This window comes from Dermacentor andersoni, chromosome 7 (genome assembly GCF_023375885.2).
Source record: "Dermacentor andersoni chromosome 7, qqDerAnde1_hic_scaffold, whole genome shotgun sequence".
NCBI classification, from domain to species: Eukaryota; Metazoa; Arthropoda; class Arachnida; order Ixodida; family Ixodidae; genus Dermacentor; species Dermacentor andersoni.
Genome location: NC_092820.1, coordinates 121082824 through 121106533, shown reverse-complemented (window position 1 = coordinate 121106533; position 23710 = coordinate 121082824). Strand labels below are relative to the sequence as shown.

General features: G+C 44.7%; 1 protein-coding gene across 1 annotated transcript in view; it reads left to right on the top strand.

Annotated features, from left to right (window-relative positions):
• The first annotated feature begins 103 nt into the window (after positions 1-103).
• Positions 104-23710, top strand: part of Ppn (proteoglycan-like sulfated glycoprotein papilin) — a 97419-nt gene continuing 73812 nt past the window's right edge. The window contains exons 1-12 of the mRNA XM_072289515.1: positions 104-1112; positions 2246-2379; positions 3404-3527; positions 3805-3885; positions 4088-4260; positions 10883-11015; positions 11550-11676; positions 14078-14285; positions 17668-17853; positions 18856-19044; positions 20944-21126; positions 23561-23702. Coding sequence (XP_072145616.1) covers positions 974-1112; positions 2246-2379; positions 3404-3527; positions 3805-3885; positions 4088-4260; positions 10883-11015; positions 11550-11676; positions 14078-14285; positions 17668-17853; positions 18856-19044; positions 20944-21126; positions 23561-23702 — 1819 coding nt within the window. The 5' untranslated portion in view covers positions 104-973. The remainder of the gene's footprint in view (positions 1113-2245; positions 2380-3403; positions 3528-3804; positions 3886-4087; positions 4261-10882; positions 11016-11549; positions 11677-14077; positions 14286-17667; positions 17854-18855; positions 19045-20943; positions 21127-23560; positions 23703-23710) is intronic.

Below are 23710 nucleotides of genomic sequence, written 5' to 3'. Positions count from 1 at the left end.
TCTGTTCTTTAATGCTGACAGCTGTTGTTGTCAGACTACCTCCTGATCCTGAACTTCAGTTTCACGATGGGGGGGGGGGGGGGAGAAGAAAAGAGAAAAGAAGGTAAACTTTGATGCCAAATGAATTCAAAATCTTGTCCCTTTGGCGATGTGCGGTTAAAAGCTGGATATGCTAACCACTGCACCATCGCATAACACTGGCGCTTCATAATTTGTGCAGGGTATTGCGCTATGCACAGACTGTGCAATGGTGTCTGTGAATGTTTTTTGGAGGCCACTACAAACAATGCTGTAGTGGGCAAGGACGTGTGCATTTCAAGGAAGTTGTTATTGAGGAGGTGGCACTGTCTGCTGTGAGCTCCTGCTGCTGTTGCAGTAAATGATTTCAAGAGCCAGAGGAATTAAGACTTTCAGTCTGCTGATTTTTTGGTTTATTCATTCTGGTTGTAACATTTCTGTTGACACCTGATTATAGTAGCAGCCTTCTAGTACCAAGCACGGATCTTGAGATCTGAGTAAGGCAGTGGGAGAGCCAGTCCTTGTATCATCCTTGAAAAGATGACGCATGTGCTGACATGTGTGACCACTGTACTGCACCCTTGATTGGCTAGAATGCATCAGTTCATGCCGACCACCCGTCACTTCATTAGAAAGCCCACTGACACATTTTGCACTGTTGACACTGAAAGTATGCAGACCACAGAGTCTCAGAAAAAAGCTGACTGTTTATGTAGCCTTGTACTAATGCATGCAAACAACATAGCCTTTTGTGTTTGTTCTTGCTCTGGATACAAACTGGTCAGAAATTCAAAATTTTTGAGGAACCTGGGCTCCATAAACTTTCAGCCCCAACTAGATACTTTTCTCTTTGTCTTTAGTTTTCACTTTTCCTTGCTTCACACTAGCCATGTGGTGTGACCAGTATTGGATCAAACTCTCGGCCTTTTTGCTGTAAGTGGACAATCTCCGTACAATGTATCAAAGCACCACACTCTGCATCCATAACCAGGAATGTCCTGACCACACAAAGGACTTCAGGGAAGAGCAGTGCGCCCGGTTCAACAGCATACCCTTTGAAGGGCGCTACTACAGCTGGGTGCCTTATTACAAAGGTGAGTAGGATAGCAGCTTACAGCTATCTTTGATGGAATACACATTTCTAACGCATTCAGAACCTCATCCCATACCAGTTTCATTCAGGCTAAGAGCAACACTTAGCTGGTTGCTTGCTCAAACTGGTACTCCTTCAAACGCTTTCAATGACCACTAAAAACCATTTAGTACTTTTAAAATCTATAAGCTCGTGCAGTGCAGCCACCAAAGCTTGTGGGGTTTGAGAGTTCAGTAATTTCAACTGTCGTTGAAAGTTCTGTAGGGTGCAGGTGTCACTGAATCACATTGATTTGCACTACAGGAGCAGTTGTACAAAAGAATGTGACAGAGTACACAGGTGTCTCTACACTTGCTTTATCATCTAAGTAAATCTGTTTTCATTGTGGGCTGGCTGCAAACAACATAATTTTTTCATCGTGCTGGCTGATTGTTTCGTGGTTTCTTGGCACCGGATGGGTAATACACCTCTGAGCTTTATTTAGGTGTCGTTCACCAGGCCAGTTCTACAGCTTCATTAGCTGATGTGAAAGTGTACAGGCTCCCCTGACTTTCCTGGACGTCTCTGCTCTCTTCACCTTATTAATCATTGTGCTGGACTTTATGCAGATCATTCGAAATCATGCAGTTATGTCACTGTCTGTAAAAACTCTTTTGGCAAACGCAAACTCGCTAATGTAGTATTTGGGAAGTACCATGCTGAGGCCTTGCCCAAGGTGCTAGCTCAGTAGCTGTACAAGTTCTACTACTAAGGCCAAGGTTGAAGGTTCAATGCAGATGATGACAGAATAAAAATGTCTGTATGGTATTTTAAATTTTGCTGATGCTAAAGAACCCTAGTTTGTGAATACTAATGCAGAACGCTCGTCTATAAGTTCTCCCATACTCCACTCGTTGCTTTGGGATGGTAAACTCCATCAGCCAAACATTTAATCACACTGAAGTCTCTTTGAGACAAGACTGATATTGATTATAGGTAGAATAAGCATGAACCTATAATGTTCTGATGGTTTTATAGATTCAAGTTAAGTATTTCTTTTTTAATGCTTCCACTGCACCCATTTGAACAACGAACCTGCAGTTAATTGTTTCCCATGAGTTTCTTTGAAATCCTTTTATATGTATTCTCTTGCAGCTGCCAACCCCTGTGAGCTAAACTGCAAACCAAAAGGCGAGCGATTCTACTATCGACATTCAGCCAAGACCATCGACGGTACGCGGTGTCATGATGATGGCAGCCTAGACGTTTGTGTCGATGGAGCTTGCATGGTAAGTACTAAGCAATATTAGTGCTTGATGTGCCTTTGTCATGGTGAAGTGGTCGTTTGGCTGGGATTATTTGTAACTTGCCTGTTCTCATACCATTTGCACTAATTATAATTTCAGTGTGTTCAAATTTCAGTGGCACTGTGTTTACAGATGCAGTTTATCAAAGAATAGGGTCAGAGACTTGCACCGTTACGACAAGTTGGTAATTACTAGTTAAAATGGTGTGAAGTCTCTTATTGTGTGGTTACCCATAGCTGGGACAGGTATACACTGGCATATGTCGAGCCCACGTAAACTGGTCACTGGGAGTAGCAGTGCATGACCATCCAATTGTGCCAGGTCTTCAGTAATAATTTTATGATAAAACTGTTTGCTATAAAGTCAACCAGTGTCCATACTTTGCACATAAATGTCATCTTGCAGCCCAGTTTGTCCAATGCTGAATTTGTTAGAGCGCATGATCATCAAAACTGTATAACTTCAGGCTTTTTAGTCTACAGCATTTGACAGTCGCCATAAAGGCAGTGTCTGGAGAAATAAGCATACTGCCATAGACAAATACAATGCAAAAAAGTTTGAGCTAGCTAAAATGCATCCATTCATCTCTGCTTTCACTTCTTAATGTGACAGCAGTGTGATTTTGGCTTGCACACTTAGGTTGGGACCCTACACCATTCTTGGCAACTGCACTCTTAAAAACTGTACCCTCAATTGATTACATGGGAGAGGTGTTCTAATTTGTGCCTTGCAATTGTTTGTAGAATACCATAACAGTCAATGTCAGGCGGTTACCGCAGAAGTATGGGGTTTAGCTTGCAAAAGTAGGCTTAGGATGTGGAACTCTGTTTCGGTGTATGGCTTCTTCAATAACTTCACAGCATGAAATATTTTCTGCATCTGCCTATGTTCTATGCATGGTCAGCAATGTGCGGTGTTTTTTCTTTCTGTGATGCCTAGTTGTTGCACCATATTTGGTCAAACAAGAACTTTCTTTGCAACTCATAGTCCGTCCTTTTTGCTCCAGCCTGTCGGGTGCGACAAGATGCTGGGCTCGGACGCCGTGGAGGACAAGTGCCGGGTGTGTCGGGGTGACGGTACCAGCTGCAGCACAGTCGAGGGCGTCTTCGACTTGGATAACTTACAAGTCGGTGAGCAGTACTATCTATATATGCTGCCTGATCTTGCCCACTTAGCTAACCCTCTCACTACTACGAGAAGCGACAAAACTCGCTATTTCACTCAAGCCATTGTTTTCCTTGCCCAGTGAAAACTGATAAGATGGCATGTGATCTCTTAACCAGACACAGTGCCTGCCAACATGCTGCACAAATTACAAACCAGAACCAAACTCACAAGTCTCACTCGTCAGAAACCTGGTGTTTCTATGAAACTGTTAATTGTGCATATCTGCCTTTGCTAACGCAGGTTACAACGACATCCTGCTGATTCCATCAGGAGCTACGAACATCAGGATTGAAGAGAAGTTCCCCACAAACAACTATCTTGGTGAGTTCTTCTTGGGGTGCTGCCTCAGCGAGTGGCAGTGCACGTCGTGATTTATGCGTGATGTGCATCCATGCACATCTTATAGTAGTACTTCTCTTTTTTTCACTCCATCAAGCGAGCACTTGAAGCGATTACTGATTGATGCGACTGATGCCTGGCTGGTGTGTCATTTCTCACCAGTACTGCTTCTTTCTTGTTGCAGCCGTTCGCAACCAGACTGGCTACTACTACCTCAATGGCAACTGGCGCATCGAGTTCCCCCGGAGCATCCGCTTTGCTGGCACTGTGTTTCATTACGAGCGGCGCAACCACGGTGCCAATGCTCCCGAGAGCTTGGTTGCCCTTGGGCCAACGATCGAGACCATCCTCATTGTGGTCTGTATTCTTTTTTTATTTCTTTGGCTGTTTTTCAGTCCTTAGCCTTAGAAGGCAAAAGTATGATTCAGCTGTATTTCCACTGCCCAAAGTATGATTTGCGAACCATACTTGGCGGCAGCTATCTGTGGCACAGCAGCCATAGCTACGGAGCCAATTGCACATGTAAGAGAGCTACTAGATATAGTGCCAACCCTTAAGGTTGCTTTTTAAAGCTTTCTTTATCTCCTCCCCTTACTTTGCTGTCCTGCTTAGTAGACAACTTGGGCCACGGGTTATGTGCCACTGGGGATGTGTAGTTGGGTGCATATTTCAGTTGGTATGCACTCATCACTATCCAATACTGCAGAATGGATAAGTGCCACTTCACTCAAATACCTTACAGAGCCCTTGATAGGGGTATTATGTAAGGGGTAGGCATGCATCTCTACAGCCGTCAGCATGCTTAACACGAATGCTCCGCAGCGTGGCCTGCACCAGCTTGGACTGACGCCAGCGCCACGAAGTGTTGTGCTCTGTTATCTCGGCATGTTTGCAGCGGCTTATGATAGCTGGAGCGCAGCTCAATTTGACTGCTTGTCTTGTCTTTCGTTTGTGCCTGGCCAGTCGGGACAGTGCGCTCACTTGAAATTTCCGTTCCACCACGGTTCGCTCTTAGCTGCAGTCTCACGCGCATCCAGAAAACACGTTGCGGTTTGCTTATATCAGCAAAGCAAAATGGCGGGCGACAGCTTGCGCGCCTTTCGGGTTTGACCTCAAAGCTGGTGTTAAGGAAATGATAAATAGGGAAAGGAGAGCAAGTGCAGGTTTGTGGCGTTTGTAAAGGTTGGACAATAAATTAATCTGCAAATCCGGTGGCATAGTTCATGTTCTTCATTTCTTATATTCTCTGACAGGGCGCATTGGAGTGCTCTCACAAGTTAATGTCTGGCTTCCTGTTCAGTCTACGATGCACTGAAGATCCATGGTCGGGGTGTAAGAGCTGCGTGTGTCCCGAGCAAGAAAGACGCGTGGATGCTTTCACTGTGTAGTTATTGGCGAAAAGTGCCATGTGGCATCTTGTCGGATAAGAAACTGGCTTTTTAGGTAACTAGAAAGACTCTGGCCATAGATGCAATGTATCAAAAGGTAGTAACTTATAGCTTGTAAGTGCACATAAGGTAACTCGACGTCCCCGTTGCATCTTGGTGACCTAAACAGCGGGTTCCTGATCTTATTCACAGTGTCATGCTTGACATTTTGCAATGCGCGTTTCCTATGTTTTTTTTTGCTAGTTTTCAACACGGCAAACTGCAGTTAATATATTAAATGGCTGTGTGTTCCTATGGAAAAAGACTGCTTACATATGGGAATGCGAAAACGTCATTTAGGGAAGACATAGAGGTTTGGTCGCGGTTTGCGAATTGAGTTTATTAAATACGATGCATTTCTCGGCGAACATCTGCCACTTTGACAGTATCTATATATCTATCTAGCCGCCTACGTCTTGGTGCTCTCATGGTCATTTCGTTAACTTGGTAGGCTCCCCGCGCACTGCTTTGTGTAACGTCGATTCCTGCAGGGCATGGGATCTGCCTGCTTTTGCAGGCAGTCAGTCTTTACTTTTTCGAATTTTAAGCACTACACACACACACACAGACACGCGTGTATGACATCACCCGGAATGCTGTGCGACAAACGGTTGTGTCACAATTTTGGTGCGAATGGCACCTGCGAGAGCACTCCGATGCGCGCTGTCCAAGAATATAAGAAATCAAGAATATGAACAACTATGCCACCGGATTTGCAGATTCATTTATTGTCCAACCTTTACAAACGCCACAAACCTGCACTTGCTCTCCTTTCCCTATTTATCATTTCCTTAACGCCAGCTTTGAGGCCAAACCCGAAAGGCGCGCCAGCTGTCGCCCGCCATTTTGCTTTGCCGATATAAGCAAACCGCAACGTGTTTTCTGGATGCGCGTGAGACTGCAGCCATGAGTTAACCGTGGTAGAACGGACATGTCAGTGAGCGCACTGTCCCCACCGGTCAGGCACAAACGAAAGACAAGACAAGCAGTCAAATCGAGCTGCGCTCCAGCTCTCGTAAGTCGCCGCAAACATGCCAAGATAACAGAGCACAACACTTCGCAGCGCTGGTGTCAGTCCAAGCTGGTCTAGGCCACACTGCGGAGCGTTCGTGTTAAGTGTGCTGACGGCTGTATGTAATTTGTATAATGCATAATTGAGCTTATGAACAAAAGAAACAAAAAGCATGAGGTAAATGTGGTAAATACATAAGTACAAATATTACATAGACGCAAATAATACAAACTAAAATACACTAGCAGATAAGTACATTTAAAAAAGAATCCGAGGACACCTAAGCACTTTGTTTGAGTTGTGAATGCGAAAGCATCGATGTCCAATTGAACACCGCTGAGCACTCCTTCAATTTTTGCGCTACGAGCAATCTTTGTTTTAATGCTCGTTCTACCTGCCTTGTATTGGGAAAGTTACCAATGATGGTAGATTTCGCTGACTGCCTCTATGCTCGTTTTGCTGCATTCTTCCGCTTCGTGACTTCATCCGCGGTGTACTGGCGTGGACATTCACATTTCGCTACTGCCAAGGTTGCGGCCACTACCAATGTGGATGCTTCAGACTCCATAGCGGTACGTGCTGCCCGAGCCAGCAAGTGTGCGCAAATGTCACAGGCGCGCGAGGCGTGCTTGTAACGTGGCGTTGCAGCCAATGGGAAGTTTGGTGCCGTTGTTTTTTTTTCGCTGCTACAGATGCCACTGGCTTTTCTGCTCAATGGGCTTTTTGGTGCTTTCGTATCAATAAGCCACAGTCTCATTGTGAATAGTGCACAGTAATAGTAATACTTTCCATAAACATAGAAAGGCAGGTGACGGCTTTGATTTAGCATAAGTCCATCTTACTTGGAAAAATAATCAGCCTTCCTTCCCCTCTGCCTGTGTCGGTGCAATAAAACTTTTTGATGTTGTTTCTACAAGTTTCGTTGTACCTCGCTTAATCAGCCTCCGTATATCATCTCCACAGCCCGAACATCGCATCATACACGCCATGCTTTCCAAGTGGGCTGCTCTTGCGCATGCACTGTGCCTCATTCTTTTGCTGGGACGTTACAGCGTGAATAACCTGCCCCACCAATTTGCCGCTACTCCGACACAAGGGGTACAGAGGCATTAAATCTACCCAGATACGTGTCATACTTGTCATACACTTCTGTGCACATATCTCTTGTCCACATTGTTCCCTCGACAAAGGTTACATACATAGTTACGCAAAGGACGAGTAGTAAGACGAGCAACTATTTACTGGTTATATTTACAACAGCGGTTGCAGCGCTGACCGGATCACAGTGCGAGCCCAGTTCATTCTTCCTGTTCTTTTCGAGCGATGACGCCCATGAGCCTCGTTCAAACGATCAAATACCACATGCATGTAGCAATATCGTCTTCGTCCTTGACATACAGAAAGCTAACAGCTACAGGCCACGACGCTGTGCTTATGTCATCCACTACTGCTGCTACCTCACTAACTCAAACAAGCTTTGCGTCATCTAGATTACAACACTACACTTGATCGGTGTGTGACATTCCTGAAAAATATATATGCTAGTAGTACTTGTGCTTATGTTGTACCCAAAACAGGCACCAATTTCACAAACTATGGAGCCCAGCAGATTGTTAAAATGGTGATTACTGGGCAGCATTGTTGCTTGCTCTTGCATTGTGCTTGCTTTCGTAAGTTTAATATAATGGGAAGGAATGCAAGAAACCAAGGACAATGCACCAGCTGCACATTAATCAGAATTTTAGCAACGTGTTGGCAGTCATGTCTGCGGCAGTGTTCATTGCAGGAAAGCCATCCTGACACTTTTCTAAACAATTCATTCAAAGCTGGGGAATGAGAAGTGCAGTCTGTGCTGGTGTGCACTCTGAAGATGAGGGCAGAGTAAGGCACAAAGGTAAACACACAGGAGCGCTCTAGCAACTGACATTCATTGAAACTTCCCGTTTTCATATATGTATGTATTTACAGTCGCGTGCAATATGACTTGCAACACCCTTGTTTGTGGTCGAAGGGGCTCCGGGGCTACATGGTGGCTCTGACATGTGAAAAAGCAGTTTAATAAATACCGCTAATTGAAGCCGTGTTTAGGTCTGGAACTTACCCTGTGACTGCGCAGCCTTGAAGTCCCTTTGAGCGCGGACACTGGTGTTGCAGGTCATATTACACGTGACTGTACATCATTGTATGATGCCACATGATGCAAACTATCCATCTTACTGACACAGGGTGTCTACCAGCCGGGAATACCAGGAATTCTCAGGGATTTTGAGTAGTCTGGAAAAACTCAGGGAAAACTCAGCGAATTAGTGTCTCTATCAGGGAAAATTAGCTGTAATTTTATTAAAAGGGTCGAAAGTCGCGGTAATGCTGGCTCGAGTAACAGACAGGAATCGTAATGAATCCTCTTTGACGCCCTGTCGTTGGCTGGCGGAGTTGCCAGTGTACAGTCAACGACCGACTTTCCGCATTCCCGATAATTTAGATGGCTTCGCAGCACCACCACGTACCCCATAAAGTCAATGTATATCAGTATGCCTGAAGTTTAGAACCCAAGAACTCTTCACCGTCCGATTTCCCGGACGTTTTGCCGTGACCGAAAGTCCGAAACGGCATTAATCAAAGCCACCACCGCTGCAATTTTGATTACCTCGCCGCCTCGAACCGGCGCTCTCGCACGCAGATCCGCTGGCAGCCGTAGCCACCACTGCGGCAACGCGAGGCCTAGCTGTTTCGACGTTCGCTATGAAGCTTCTTGCCCTTGGGTGCCATGTTTTTTATTGAAAGAATTCGCTGCTTTCAGGAATGGTACGAACTCCGCCTTTGTGGTCCTCGCGATTGGCATAGAAGCTTGGAAAGCACGGTGCGTAGCACAATGCCGGTTCCCGAAAGTCAGCTTTGCCTCTTTGCAGGAATGTTACTTGGTGAAGCGTGCGCAAAAGTATTGCAGTGAAGCATAACAAGCATGGGAAGGGGCCACGGGACACAGTATGTATTCCTTAATTATACACGCGTGCACCCGGTATTTCCTGTCACGGTACGAGCGCCGATATACCTAATACGTGTACCGACAGGCCTTCAGAGCGTTTTCGAATGTGCCTGTGGCGGATTGACCCTGTAAGGGCTGTAAATGACATGCATTTATTTTTTCCAACTGGCCGATTTTTCGGACGTTTTTGCGGCCTCTAGGGAGTTCGAAAAATCGGACGTGGACTGTCCAACTGACCAAGAAGATGTTTCGAGTGGTACGTGGGGCGAACGAGTGGCGGAAGGAGGACAAGAACAGAAAGGACCTACGCATTGAGGAATGAGCGGGAAAGGAAGCGTGCTGCCGTCGTTTCGAAGGAGCTTGAGCTCAAAAAACGAAGTGTTGGCAGATGCTGAGATGCAGGTGTCGCTCATCCAAACCAAAATAAACTTTAAAGCAGTGAAACACAACAGTGAGGCGTCTTGCGCAGGCTGAGAGTATTAGAGAGGTTTAGCTTGTCCGGTATTCCGGTAAAACGCCGGCAGGGCGTTGGGGCGGAGGCGTAAACGTGAGCGGTCTGCATGGTGCAGTCACCTGGTGGCGCAGTGCTCAAACAGACAGAAACAGCTAATATTGCAGTAACCAAGTGTATTTTACTTTGTTGCGGGCGTAAATTTTTGGCAGCAACACGATTACGCCAGTGCCGAAAAATTTACACCAGCTGCGAAGAAGAATACGCTCGGTTAATGCAATATCAGCTGTTTCTGTCTGTTTGAGCACTGCGCCACCAGGTGGCTGCACAATGCAGACTGCTCACATTTACGCCTCCACCCCAGTGCCCCGTCCGCCTGCGTTGAGAGAGAATCTCAATTGTGACAACCCCTCTCTTCTACTCTCTTTTTGAATAACATAAACAGTATTCAATTAATAACCTTAGTATTCAATTTGGGTTAAGTCGTTCTTTCTTAATTTTTTTCATATGCTTACTATAGAGTGACAGCATCAGGCGATATGGTTTCAACCCATCTTGACATAAAACATAGTTCTACATCACTCAGGGAATTTCGCAAATGCACGTGCTGAGGGAAAGCCTGGAAAACTCAGGGAATTTGGAAATGTCAACTTGGTAGAAACCCTGTGACAAGTTAAAAAGTAAATTCCTTTTTGCAAAAACAAAACTGATGGTGTACTGATACACTTGGCCCCTTTGCTGATTAAGGCTTTCACCTCTATAACTTCAGGCGCACATTTATCCTTGTGGTAAATGATTATGCGCCATTTTGAAAACATCAGTGAGCATTTCCAGTCCTGCAATGAATTATATCTTTATCTGTGTGTCTTACTCTGGTCCTTGTCTTCAACGCACATCCCATCACAGTATGCATTTCCAACTCGGCCAAGAAGCAGCACTCTTCAAAAAGTGCAGGAATCACTTGGACAAGGTTTTCTTAAAGCACAATGTTTTCTTCTTGGAGACTTGGGTGTCTTTCCTTTGTAGTTTTGTAGTACTCTTGTGTGGACACAACTTTCGTTTTTGTTCCTATGATGATTGGTGAGAATGGCTTTTTCGTGCAGCTTCTGTACCAGGAAAAAAACCTGGGCATCACGTATGAATACTCAGTGCCTCACGGCGTCGGTCGGCAGCAGCCAGACATGTACAACTGGAACTCGGGAGACTTCGGAGAATGCTCACAGACCTGTGGGGGAGGTGCGTGAATTATTTTTTATCAATTGCACAGCTGCTCCTACTCGCAATGTTCATGTTCAGTGTATGCACGTAACTTACATGCTAACATAATCTCTCAATGGTAGTTCACCTATCTTGATAAGTTTAGGGGTGGGCAAATGTCTGAAACTTTTGAATAACAATCCGTTATCCCTTTATTCAATTAGGTTTTTAATCAAATAGTAACTGTTCATAAGTACGAATAATATTGTAATAGTATTCAAATATTTTAAATTGTTGCGTGTGCACAATAAACATGATATTGGAACAAAAGCGTGGCAAATTTCGTCCCAGTATGGTCACAGCTGACATAAAACATGAGGAGCTGCTTAGTGGTGCATGCTATGTTGCTCAGGAAGCCACACTCTTACAGCTAAAGCGCAATTGTTCGTTCTGAACTAACAGTCCTGAGTGCGTGAATGCTGTCTTCTTCCAAAACATGCAATAGCTAGCTCACCTAGTAACATCATTATGGGCTGGCATCTTTTAATTTCCCTTTGCGGTCTGCTTTGTCAGGTGCTCAGACCCGCCTCGTCTACTGTACGAGCGCAACCACATTTGAAAAGGTGTCTGACGACCTCTGCAACCCGACAGTCAAGCCCCAAGCCACCAGGGTCTGCAACCCAGAACCGTGCCCTGCAACGTGAGTTTAATACAGCCATTATTACAGCAGTTAAAAGCTTGAAATTGAGTTTGCTGCATGATTCCATTCATTGAATAATGGTTTACATTACGCCACTGTTATCATGCGACTGCCATCGTCTTCCTGTCAGTGTCGGGCCACTTCCTCATTTCCAGCTTCACCTGTGCCATCACCCCTTAAGTCACGAATTTGGGACGAGGTATTCCTAAGGCCACCAAATTTCCATGTCTAGTTAAATTATATGTCTATCTAGCTGCAAGTTTTGTAAAAACACTGCACAACCTTTGCAGAAAGAAAGAAAAGTTTTGACCTGTAGCATGAATAAAAGGTGACATCAAGCCAATCGTCATAATTAAAGAAAGAACCGTTAATTGTGAATACTAAGCTCTCATAGATGATGCATTACATGAAAAGACAATTTGACATGAAAGGCATGAACAGACAAAGACTATTTGTTACAACTAGGTACATTGGTTATTATTGAGTTTGGGGCCTTCTGATGCAAGAAATAACACTAATTAACAGCAGCCATACAAAGCAACACTTCAGACTTGTCATCAAACCTTGTAATGCACAACCTCATAAAGTGCCATTTTTTTGCATTACACTCTATATTAAGCTTAGAAGCGTGGAACCTTAGGCGTGTATGACTTCGTGGTGTAGCTGCAGAGATAAAAAAACAAAAAGACATGGAAACAGGTGAAGAAAAGAAAAGATGAGCGCTGACTTTAAGCTGAAATTTATTGCACACAGGAAAGGAAAGTTAAAACAAGAATGAACAGCATGCATCCGCTATTTGTTATTACATTCATTATTATTGTAACAACATTCATAACGACATCAGCATGTAATAACATTCGGTTTTAGATGCACCGACAATAGGGTTCAGTGGGTACACCAGATTGTTCCTTCAGATTAGCTTCACTGTTGGGCAAGGTCAGCAACATTAATTGGCTAACACATGTGTCATAATTTCTCTGAATCAGGAAAGTTCCCACTATCTCTCTCGTTAGTTTATCAGCATGCTTATAGACAAATAATGCATCTGATAAAACTGGGTCACACCCACATTCACAGCAGTGCAACACAAGGGCAGAACAGGCTGTCCCCTTGAGCGAGCTGTGGGGCTCTCTGAGCCTAATGTTTATGCACCGACCCATTTGCCCAGTAAGGTGTCTCCAGCAGACGAAAGGAATGTCACGTATACCACACCACATCTGCAGGGAACAAAACGAATTCCATGTTTAGTGGAACACTGACATCTATGACACACTACTATGTGACTTCCCGTTTGTTTACTGAAGGCGTTACATTGGGCAAATGGGCCGGTGCATAAACATTCGGCTTGGAGAGCTGCACAGCTCGCTCAAGGGGACAACCTGTTCTGCCCTTGCGTTGCACTGCTGTGAATGTGGGCGTGACTCAGTTTTATCAGATGCCTTATTTGTGTGTAAGCACACTGACAAACCAATGAGAGAGATAGTAGTGGAAGCTTTTCTTATTCAGTGAAATGGTGACACATGCATGATTATCATCATAATTTAATATGCTACAAAAAGTTCACACGCCACTGCATGCATTTAGGGCCAGTGGCTGCAGTTTCATTATATAATTGTTATTAAATGTGTACACCTTGTGGTTTGTTAACCGCCTTAGAGCACCAAGACGTGTAGAATATGTTGCAACACAATTATTGTTACGGTGCAAAAGGGCATGCATATGGAAGGGAGAAGACAACAGGCACATGCACAGGTGCTTGTGTGCTTGTGTGTGCATGTACGTCACATGCTTACATCTTCGTATTGTATGTGTTAGCTTTTGTGGCAAAGCAATAATGCTTGGCAGACAGTAACAACTCACCTTACAAGTCCTTCTGCACTTAGGAGGGTGTTCATTTTGGATGAGCTGAAATGACACTTGAAATAAAGTACACCCTGAGTAGAGAAGGTAATCCAAGGTAAATAAGGTAATCCAAGAGATGAGACGCTGCCCTCCAAGTGGTGCTGGTTAACAGTCCCAGGGCTAGGCCTGTACTAATATATGTGTACAAATACAACACCCAATAATGTGAACAGGGGTATAACCCTGGTTGTAGCTCAATTGATAGAGTATTGCACATGCCATGCAAAGGTTGTGGGTTTGGCTCGCACCGGTGGCAATTTGCCTTTTCATTCCCTTTCCTTTTCATTTTCGTTTTTTACGAATGTGAAGCTTATCGCAAATTTAAACCTCATTCATGTTTAATTTCTTTCGTACATTTCAAATAAACAAGGAAAGTTAACTTCCCCTAGACTTCTTCCACCTTCATTGTTTGTTGTCTTCACATAGCTATCCCAACTACTCGGGTAATTTAATACCTTTCCTTAAAACAACTCTTCAATGTTTTTCCTCAACAATGCAGGTGGTATGTTGGGGAGTGGGAAGACTGTTCCAAGTCTTGCGGCAATGGCACGCAGCTGCGATTGGTGTTCTGCCAGCGGCGCACTGAGGCTGGCAGCGTGCTGACCGCTGACTCGGACTGCGAATCCTCAGGGCCCAAGCCAGAACGGCTGCAGGATTGCAGCTCCGATGCCGAGTGTGCCTCCTGGGAAGTTGGCAACTGGACGGAGGCAAGTCTGACCAACCGATACCACTAATGGCACTTCCGACTAGTTATTTGAGAGCATTGTAAGAGTGCTCTAACAGTCATGTAATTCAGCACTGAAGCTTTAATTGCCAAGAAAAAAAAAGACTTTAGTAGTGGTACAGTATGCTTATTTTCACGAAAGAGTTCATTATTTTGTGAAGTGCACTTCACTGGAATGCTCAGCAATGACAAGTTGAATCTGCCATAACTGCACCGAGGTACCCGATTATTTTAATAATGATCATCATCATCCTCAAGGACTTCGTATTTTAAGTTTTAGTCTCTTAAGGCATCTTGACAACCTCAGCTCATCATGAGCAATCATCACTTCTTGGCTTGCGACGAGCCCACTTTGTCGTGGGTGTTTTGCCACCTTCTGAATGGCTTGTTGCATGCAGAGGAAACTGTGTCTTTCTTATTCACAATGTAGATTCTGTTACACTCTATCATCATCGCTGTCATGCGAAATAGTTTCTCCATAGTAAATTGCAGTCATATTTTTGTGTTATAATCATGTTATTGAAGCACATCACATAAACAAAATAAGCCATTACAATACAGTTTTTGCAATTTGAAGTGCAGCAATGATGACAGATGATTTTTGCTGTAGTTGCTGTTATGCATGGTTCCCTCTTGATGTACGGTACGGCCCAGTTTTAAAGGGAATTTGCGGTTAGTTTCCCGGTATTTATTATTGCTGAGATATGGCATGAATGACCACAGAGTTATTTTTTGTAAATGAGCGTCCGTTGGATCATATCAACCACTTTACTTCTATAAAAGCGAAGACATGATTTAGTTGTATCAGCCTTATTACAGTCGACTTTCGTTAATTTGACGCTGACGAGATTGAAGATATTTATCTAGTTATCCGGTAGGTTAACTTATACCGCATGCACAAGGAGCGTCAAGACACACTGATGATTCATTAGGCAGTATTTGCCTGATTCTCACCCGCACCCAAATCAAACGTGCGCCCGCTTTCTGTGTGTCCAAAGTAGAAAACTAATATAGAAACGACATTAACGTTACTAAACAAAGTAGAAATCCAACATGTATCTGATATTTTAGCAAGAAAAATGGGCAATGATCTAATATGTGTTGCAGAATGGCAACCAGTTTTCTAAAGTCAGGCTTCACCACATAGTTTCTTAAGTCAGCTTTGCTGCAGTGCAGCCCTGTCATGCGGAAAAGCATATAAAAGCCGTGAATGCAGTTTTAGTTCTGTACCCAATGGCAACCGCACAGGCATTTGCTCGGCCCAATTTTCCTGCAAAAAGAAAGAAAATATACATACCCCTTAGAACTGCCTAAATACCATAACTGGACATTGTAGGCTACTATTATTGCTTGAAGATCTTCCTAGGGCAGGCTGAAATTAGGCATTTTCGACGAGAAGCGACTTGTGTTCACTGTCTCCTGTGCTCCACCGAGGGATGCTGCCACTAAAGAAGTCGCTATTTGGGTCACCATGGGCGTCAGGCACGTGCATGCTGATTGGTCAGGTAAGTATGAATGAAATAACAAAAGTTTAGGTCCGTGGAAATGCATGAGCAGGGGCCGGGACGTTCGGTTGGGATCAAATTAGCCGAAAAATTGAATTAACCAGAGTTGAATTAACGGAAGTCTACTATACTGGTTAGGGTGTTCCCTTTAATGGTGGACCGTGCTGTACGACTCCTTCTGCTGGAACAGACAATACATTAGCACGTAGGCATCTGCACGTGCACACTTCGATACGTTTATCACTAGTGTTGAGATGCACATACCGAAGCCGAATGCTGGCTTGGAGTAGTCCAAGTTCTGTCACTACGGGTCACCAGCTTCTAGCCCTGTCTATAACAGTTGCAATGCGTTAATTCAATGTATTCAATCAGTGCATAGTACTTCACCATTATTTTAGTACATTTCCCATTGACACAGTTAAGTGCAGAAAGTATGCGCACAATTTTCATATTGCCATAGCACTAGTACAGTGAAACCTCGGTATAACGAATTCTCTATATAATGAAATATTTAGGTTTTCATAATTTCTCCTTCGTAGAACACCATGTATTTAGAACCTCAATATAACGAAGTGTTTGTATGTGATTTCAATATAACGAAATTTCACTGCCGCCGCAGAGGAATGCCGAGACAATAAATGGAAACTTCCGCTGACGCAGATGGTCAAAACATTGAATTGCAAGCGGCTGTTTGGAAACGCACCTCTCAAATCACCCACCATCTGACAAGAGCGACCACCGAAGTGTAGCCGCATCACGTTCCGTATAAAGTCCAAGTGCAATAAGATCCTATTGTGCGCCGCGCTCTGTGTACTTTAGGTGCGAGTGAAAGTGTGCGAGGGTGAGGCAAGAAAGATGGTGACTGCATGGATGAGCAAATGGAAGGAGGGAGAGGGGAGCGAGTTCGCAAACGTGATCAAATGCGCACGAGGGGGCTGAGTAAGGGACAAGTTGGTGCGTGTCTCGGACGTGGCTGCACATGGCTGTAAGCGCGGCTGAGCGCATACGCAGCCGCTTCCGCCTGGGCACAGAGTGGGCGTGCCGAGACGGTGTGGCACCATGTAAGCTGTCTTCCTGCGTGCTTAGTATTGGAGGTTGCGTAATATCAAGTTTTGCTGACCCTTTAGAGTGAGAGGCAGACTAAGTGTTCGCTGCCGGCGCATTTCCTGATAGCGTCGTCCCAGTGTGGGCAACGCTATGAGTTGGGGGGACGGAGTGCATGCAAAAGTGTGGCTGGCTTCGCTTAATTCGTACCGCCGATGTGAAGATCTCGTCGACGTACGTGGTATGAAACCGAATCATTCGTCGCTGACTTCCAAATTTATGAAAATAATTGTTTTCTTATTTGAATAGCTTGTTCTTGTTGCCCGATAATTTGGAAAATTCTGTGGCCTCTTTCTGTGTAAGAAAAATCGATCAGAGTCTGTACTTATTTGCAAAAAAAGGTAGAATTTTATTACTACGAGATTTCTATATAACGAAGCAAATTGCCGGTTTTATCGACTTCGTTATAACACGGCTTAACTGTACTAGAACCGGTTCATGGATCAAACGTGCACAAATGACACGTAGTGACTGAACATACGTCACGATTGCTAAGAAAAAGCCTGAGCAACCAAAACTTATTTTTCTTCTTCCTGTGTATGTTGTCAGCGGTCCTTTGCTATACCACGCACATAGTATGGGCAGTCTCTTCATCTTTTTCACTGTATTTATATCACTGCCATGCTTTTATGCTTACACACTTAAAAGTAGAATGTCAAAATTGGTGATAAAAAATGAACAAACAAATTTTTTATCAAAATGTACAACTTTTCAATCCGCACATCCTCTTTGACTTTGAGTGATGATTATCTGCAGTGTGATCGTCTATGTGGAGAAGGCACTCAGATCCGAGATGTTGTGTGCATCAACCCTCTCGGTGGTGAGACTGTGGAGGTCCTGGATGACTCTGGTTGTGACGAATCGACAAAACCGCCCTCCAACCAAACCTGTGAGCTGCGACCCTGTGATGGCACAGAATGGGTCACTTCACCGTGGTCTGGGGTGAGTATTTGCATTTTCTATTCACTCAGTTGTGATGCGTTCATTGATTAGGTTTTGGTTTGATTTGATTTAATCACCCATGTTAGGAATCTATTGGGTGATAGAATTTGGGAGGCAAACACTGATATGTGACCATTATCTAATAAGAGGATGACGTGGCAGTAAGAGTAAAAAAAATCCTACAGATATACATAAGATGTTAGCAGCAGTTACTAGCAAGATTGTGTGCTGTTAAACGTCAGTGCCAGCCTATGTTCTGTGTTCCAGCCTAGAAGTGCAAATTAATTGTTCACATCAAAATCTCACATTTAGAAGATCATGGCATGCTATGAGCACATGGTGGCATTGATTGCCATCCGATAGGCATCGTACAGTGCATTGGGCATCAGCCAACAGTGCTGCCTGTTCTGAGGAAATTGAATGGAAGGAACTGATCTGGAGAAACGTTGGCATCATGGCTAAAAGAAGAAAACTGGCCTGCTTTTAGGTTCATGGACAGCACATTGTTATTGGTACTGTGCAAGGCTAACTGCCATGCATGCACTTGTGTGTTCCTTTTTTTTAAAGCTCAGAGTAGTGCACAGGTAGCAGATCTCCAGAAAAAAAATGGAGATCTCTGGATTTCTGCATGCCTGCCACATGTTCTGCTCTGCCAGAGGCTATGCCTTACCAAGAAATGTAATCATGTCTTGAGACAGGTCGCTGATATTTCTAAATGAGAGAAAGCAGATCAAATGTGGCATGATGTATAGGTTTTCAGCATAAGCATATAGCTTTGCAGTATGATGTTAATTTCTCATGCAACGAATCCAGGTTTAATTCCCGTCTGAAAGCAAGATTATTTTCTCTGGAGCCTGTGGTTGATGTTGGTATCGAAAGTATAGCCCACATATTGAGCGTAAAACTGTGAGAACTCGCTGGTCACAGCTATATATAAAAAAAATAATAACTGCAGGAGTATTTTGTTCCTTAATGTTGAACAACAGTGCCTTTCAATTGCAGTGTGAACTTCCATGTTCGTCACGCATCGAGACCCGGCAGGTGCTCTGCACCAACGAGGAGGGGGTAATGTTCCCCGATGAGTACTGCGATGATGAGAAGCGGCCCAACACGACCAAACCATGTGACGAGGATGACAGTGCCCTGGACGAGCAGTGCCAGTACATGTGGTACTACTCCCAGTGGAGCCCCGTGAGTCATGCGGCACACTGCCCGCATTGTGGTTTGGCCAACTGTGTTTGTAGATTTGTGTGTAAGAGTGGTGTCCCCCTGGTGGCGAAACAGGGACGACAAGAACACGGCAGTGCCGACCAGAAGAGTAGCAATAGATATTTGTCGTCTCAGACTCTCACTGGATTTTTACTGCAAATTCGACTCAATTTAATTTATCTTCTGACAAATTGCTGGGGCTTCTCCAGGCGAGAAAGTCTGCCACAAATAGACTGAGGGGTTCCTGAGAGGCACGTACACACAACCGCTTTCATACCAGCCTAACACAACTAGTTTTAAAGCGAAAGCTTTACTGGCCGCGAACTTGCGATTTTGCCATGGCGGTGCTCTGAGGAGGCACGTGACGTCACAACGCGCGCCTCGCCGCGGATATTTATCTCTCTCTCGTTCCCTAGTCACTACTGCACATGCACCACTAGTAGCACCGAGCCACAGGTGTTCCGCCGCTGCGCCACACCGCGTATTTCCTCCACCGCCGTTTGGTATGACGTCACGCCGCATTCCTCGTCGTTGCGTTTGCCTCCGCTCGTTTCGCCAGCTGCGTCGCATGTCTGATAACATGTCGGAGGATTAAAAAGGAGAGCTCGCGTGCGCCGTAACCACAGTTGAGGCGGCAGTATGGGCGGCAACGATTCTGATAAGCAGGAGGAGGCCTGGAATCGGCATCGTAACGAGATGAAGAGGAAATGAATCGCCCAGGAAACAGATGAACAGCGTGCTGAACGACTGGCTCAATGCCGCAACATAGCTAGACAACCAGACTAACCTGGACTTGCAATCAAGATTAACCAAGGCTAACCATGCTGTGCCTTAGCTTTCACTACGTATATCCTGGCATAGCCGAGCTAAGTCACTGCCATTTTTGTGTGTGTGTGTGTGCTGCAGTCACTCATGCGGACTAAAAAAGGAGTAATTGTCACCCACCTGAATGCAGCACAAAGCCGCGAAGGAATCTGTGAAAAAATGCTTGCTGTGCTTTTAAAGGTATGATAAAGGGAAACGTTGGGCTGATCTAAGCAGCTAGATTCCCCTCTAGAAACATTGCGGGTGTTTTTTATTTTGTCCCAGGAGACAACATGCCCTCTTATTCATGAGCAGATAATGACTTGAAGCTCTTCCTTGACTCTCGAGTGGAGTACGATGCCGCGCCTCAACTGATGAAGACGCCGTGCTTCACTGATACTCGTCAGCGTTTTCTACGATGAGCAGTTGCCCAAGAGACACACCTTCACCTAATTAGTGCCCTCAAGCTGACATGTGAAGGCACATTGTCGCAAAATTTTCACTCAAGAATCTCAGCTGAGTGTCATTAAAGTGCAGCTAGCATTCTCAGCAGTCGGGGCATGCTGCCGTGCATTTTCTCTTTTTTAATCAGTCGAATGCCGAGCACAGGAGTGTTGTAGAATTTAAGGGTTAGTTGCAGATAACAAGCAAGTGAAGGTGTCGCACATTTATTTCACACTTAAATTTGCCCAACTTGAATGGCTGTTCTTGCACACTCCCTGGCCTTGTAGAACCTTTCTGTATACAAAGGCAGCAGGATAATTGTGTACTATCTCATCCCTCTATCTCCTTTTTAGTTTGTGAGATGTTGTTGCTTGCCGATTTGTTCCATGATATAGATGCACATGCAGGCAGTGCATTCCTTTGTGTGTTGCTCTTGCTCAACTCAACTCGTTAGACAGTGCTTGTCCTATATCCTTATCCCTGTATTTCCTTCATCTCCCATGCTGGTTTAAGCGTGCATATTATTCCAACTAGCCCAACTGTCTACCTTCCTGGTCTGATACTACTTCCACCGACTGCTGCTTAAGCTTTGCCCAAGTTTGACTAGTTTAGAACACTCCTTTTCCTTTGCAGTGTTCCACGGAGTGCGGGAATGGCATGCAGACCCGCAAGGTGTTCTGTGGCAGCTTCATCGACGGCAACATCGTCAATGTGACGGATGACAATTGCAACCCTGCAGAACAACTTCACTCAACTCGGGAGTGTACGGTGGAGGCTGTCTGTAATGGCACTTGGGTCGCTGCTCCCTGGAATCAGGTATGCATCCTGCAAGGCCCCTCTCGGTCTGTTTGTCGGCGTTTCACAAAAAGCTGGATCGCATTACGGCAATTTCTTTTAGCACAGTAAAAATAAAAATGCCTTTTGTGGTGCTAAAGCCACAGTGCTTGTGCAATGCAGACCCAGATGGAGGGACAGACATGGATGGTACACTACTTACAGCTTAAATCTTATTTTGAAATGTGACGTATCTGTAGCATCAGAATAAATTTAAACCTGAACATGAAGATAGCCTCATCAGAACACCAGTTTCTCGTAGGCACGAGAGAGCACAGTGTATGATCACTCCTTAGTCGAAATTCAGGCATGATTCGGACTCAAATCCACATTTTGTAGCTCGAATTAAGCCACTCCTCTAACAAATGCAGATGAAGCTGGCAATGTAACAGAAAAGTCTGCTCACTTTTGACTTTTTGGACGACATGAGTGATTTCTTCTTTCTTAGTGTTACAGATGGATTGCTTATGCAGCCAGCACCCGCTTCTGCAATCAAACTGACTTTCATGTTTTCTTGTGTGCCTTTACATCTACTATTGTGCAATATAGAGCATTCATTACATTATGTTTGACAACCACAATCATGACAATGCATCGACTGATGTTCATCTCGGTATCGGTTCAATTTTCTCTCAGCCTGATCCTTTGGCCTATCAGCTCTTAGCCCATCATTTAGGCATCTCATGGTACCTAAATGATAGGTGAGTAGCCCGAAATTCAGTTCTACATTTGGGAGAAACCTTGAAATGACACTGAAGGCAGATAATAAGGCATACTAAAGCAGTATAGTCTTCTGTTAAACATTTTCAAGCTATTGTCAACGTACCTCACCGGCCAAGTCACGCACCGAGGCCTGTGTGGAACCTTCATGGCTTGAGAGCTCTGGAGACTCATGAAAAATAGTGCTTCCGGCTCTTTCATGAACTTCAGGACTGGGAGGATGTCACAGACGCCGTGCATCATGAGACCTAGCACACTCTCTGTCACCCACACAAGTGCCGTGAAAAATTTTGACGAAGAGCACACATTGTACTCCTTTGGAATGAATTTGTTTGTAAGAAGAAGAGTGCTCGTTGAATAGAAAAATTAATACTGAATGCCAGTCTTTTTTGAACCTTGTTGATGCAGTCTTGTTGCATATGGTTTCCTGGCGGCAACATTCGCTAGTGAGAACACAAAAAATGACCCAATACAGTTGCGCTTCTTTTTTACTGGTTCATAAGTTTCTGGAAAACACAATGTTTCGGCATCTACCTTCAGTACGTAGCCAGAGTGCGATCATTATGTTTTCCTGCCGCTAGGTATGGCCCATGTAAGCAAGAAAATGCGTAAGATGCGAGCGACAAGAACTGTAATCACTTGCCTCAGCAACTTCCCCGCAGTACTCGCCTGCCTGTCTAATGTGAGAATGCCGGCTCACACTCAGTTTCTTATTCTGGTACCAGCAAATCTGCCAGGTTGTTGTGCGCCGCATTCACAGCTATCGCCACCAACCCTATTACGAAAGCATCTTCACCATTCTGTTTCACAGCATGTGGGGTGAAGTCCTGTTGGAAGCATACTCCACGCTTTTAGTAGGCGATAACCCAAACATGCTGCCGTTCCCTGCTGCATACAACACGAAGTGAGCATCATGCTTCGCTCTGGCAGCATGGTATTACAGTGTTACCAACCAACTTGATTTCGTTTTGTTCCTCACTGCCGCCTTGAAACACTGCGCAATAAGAAGACAACAATGTGCGTCTCTCATCGCTTGGGTCCCGCCAGCTCGATGCGCATCAGTGTCTCGTGCCGCAACAACTCGTGCCGAGTGTGTACGTCAAAACTTCCCGCCAAAATGCCACGCTTGAAGAAGCTGCCGACCCAGGCAGAATTCGAGGAGCACGAACGTGAGCTTGCCAAAGTCCCAAGAACGACAATGTGCATCTATAATGCAGCTCAGGCCTGACCAGCTCAACACGCGTTGGTGTCTCGTGCTGAAATGATTCATGCAACACTTTGCATTACATGGATTCAAACTGCAGTTGAGTCTGTCAGATTCTTTAGTGACTTTGAATTGTACGCTTTCCCAGTCAGTACATTTTCCCTCACATTATTTTTTTCGAATAACGTATGAACGAGGTTCTACTGTATTGCATCTGGATCATGACAGCAGGGATGTCATTATGTGATGTTACAAGTTTAAGCTGTTTTCTCTGATTCAGGCACTTATGCTAGGGAAGTCAAATGAGAAAATCAACTGCAATGAGATAAAATATGCTGATTCGATTTGATGCAAAATTTATTTGGTTTTTGAAAGGCCCTATGCTTACTGCGTAGCTGCAATCCATTCTGAAAGACCGCCGAACAATGTCTTGGGGCTGATTGTGGCGTGTAAGTGAAGCCTGTCTTGCGGCAATTTATTTGTGTCTTGCAGTGTTCAACGCCCTGCGGTGGTGGTCAGCGCACAAGAACTATCATTTGCCACGTCAATGGGAAACCAGCTGCACCTAAGAATTGCGATGTCAGCAAGAAGCCCTTTGACACTGAGTCATGCAACATGAATGCTTGCGACGAAGGTATGACT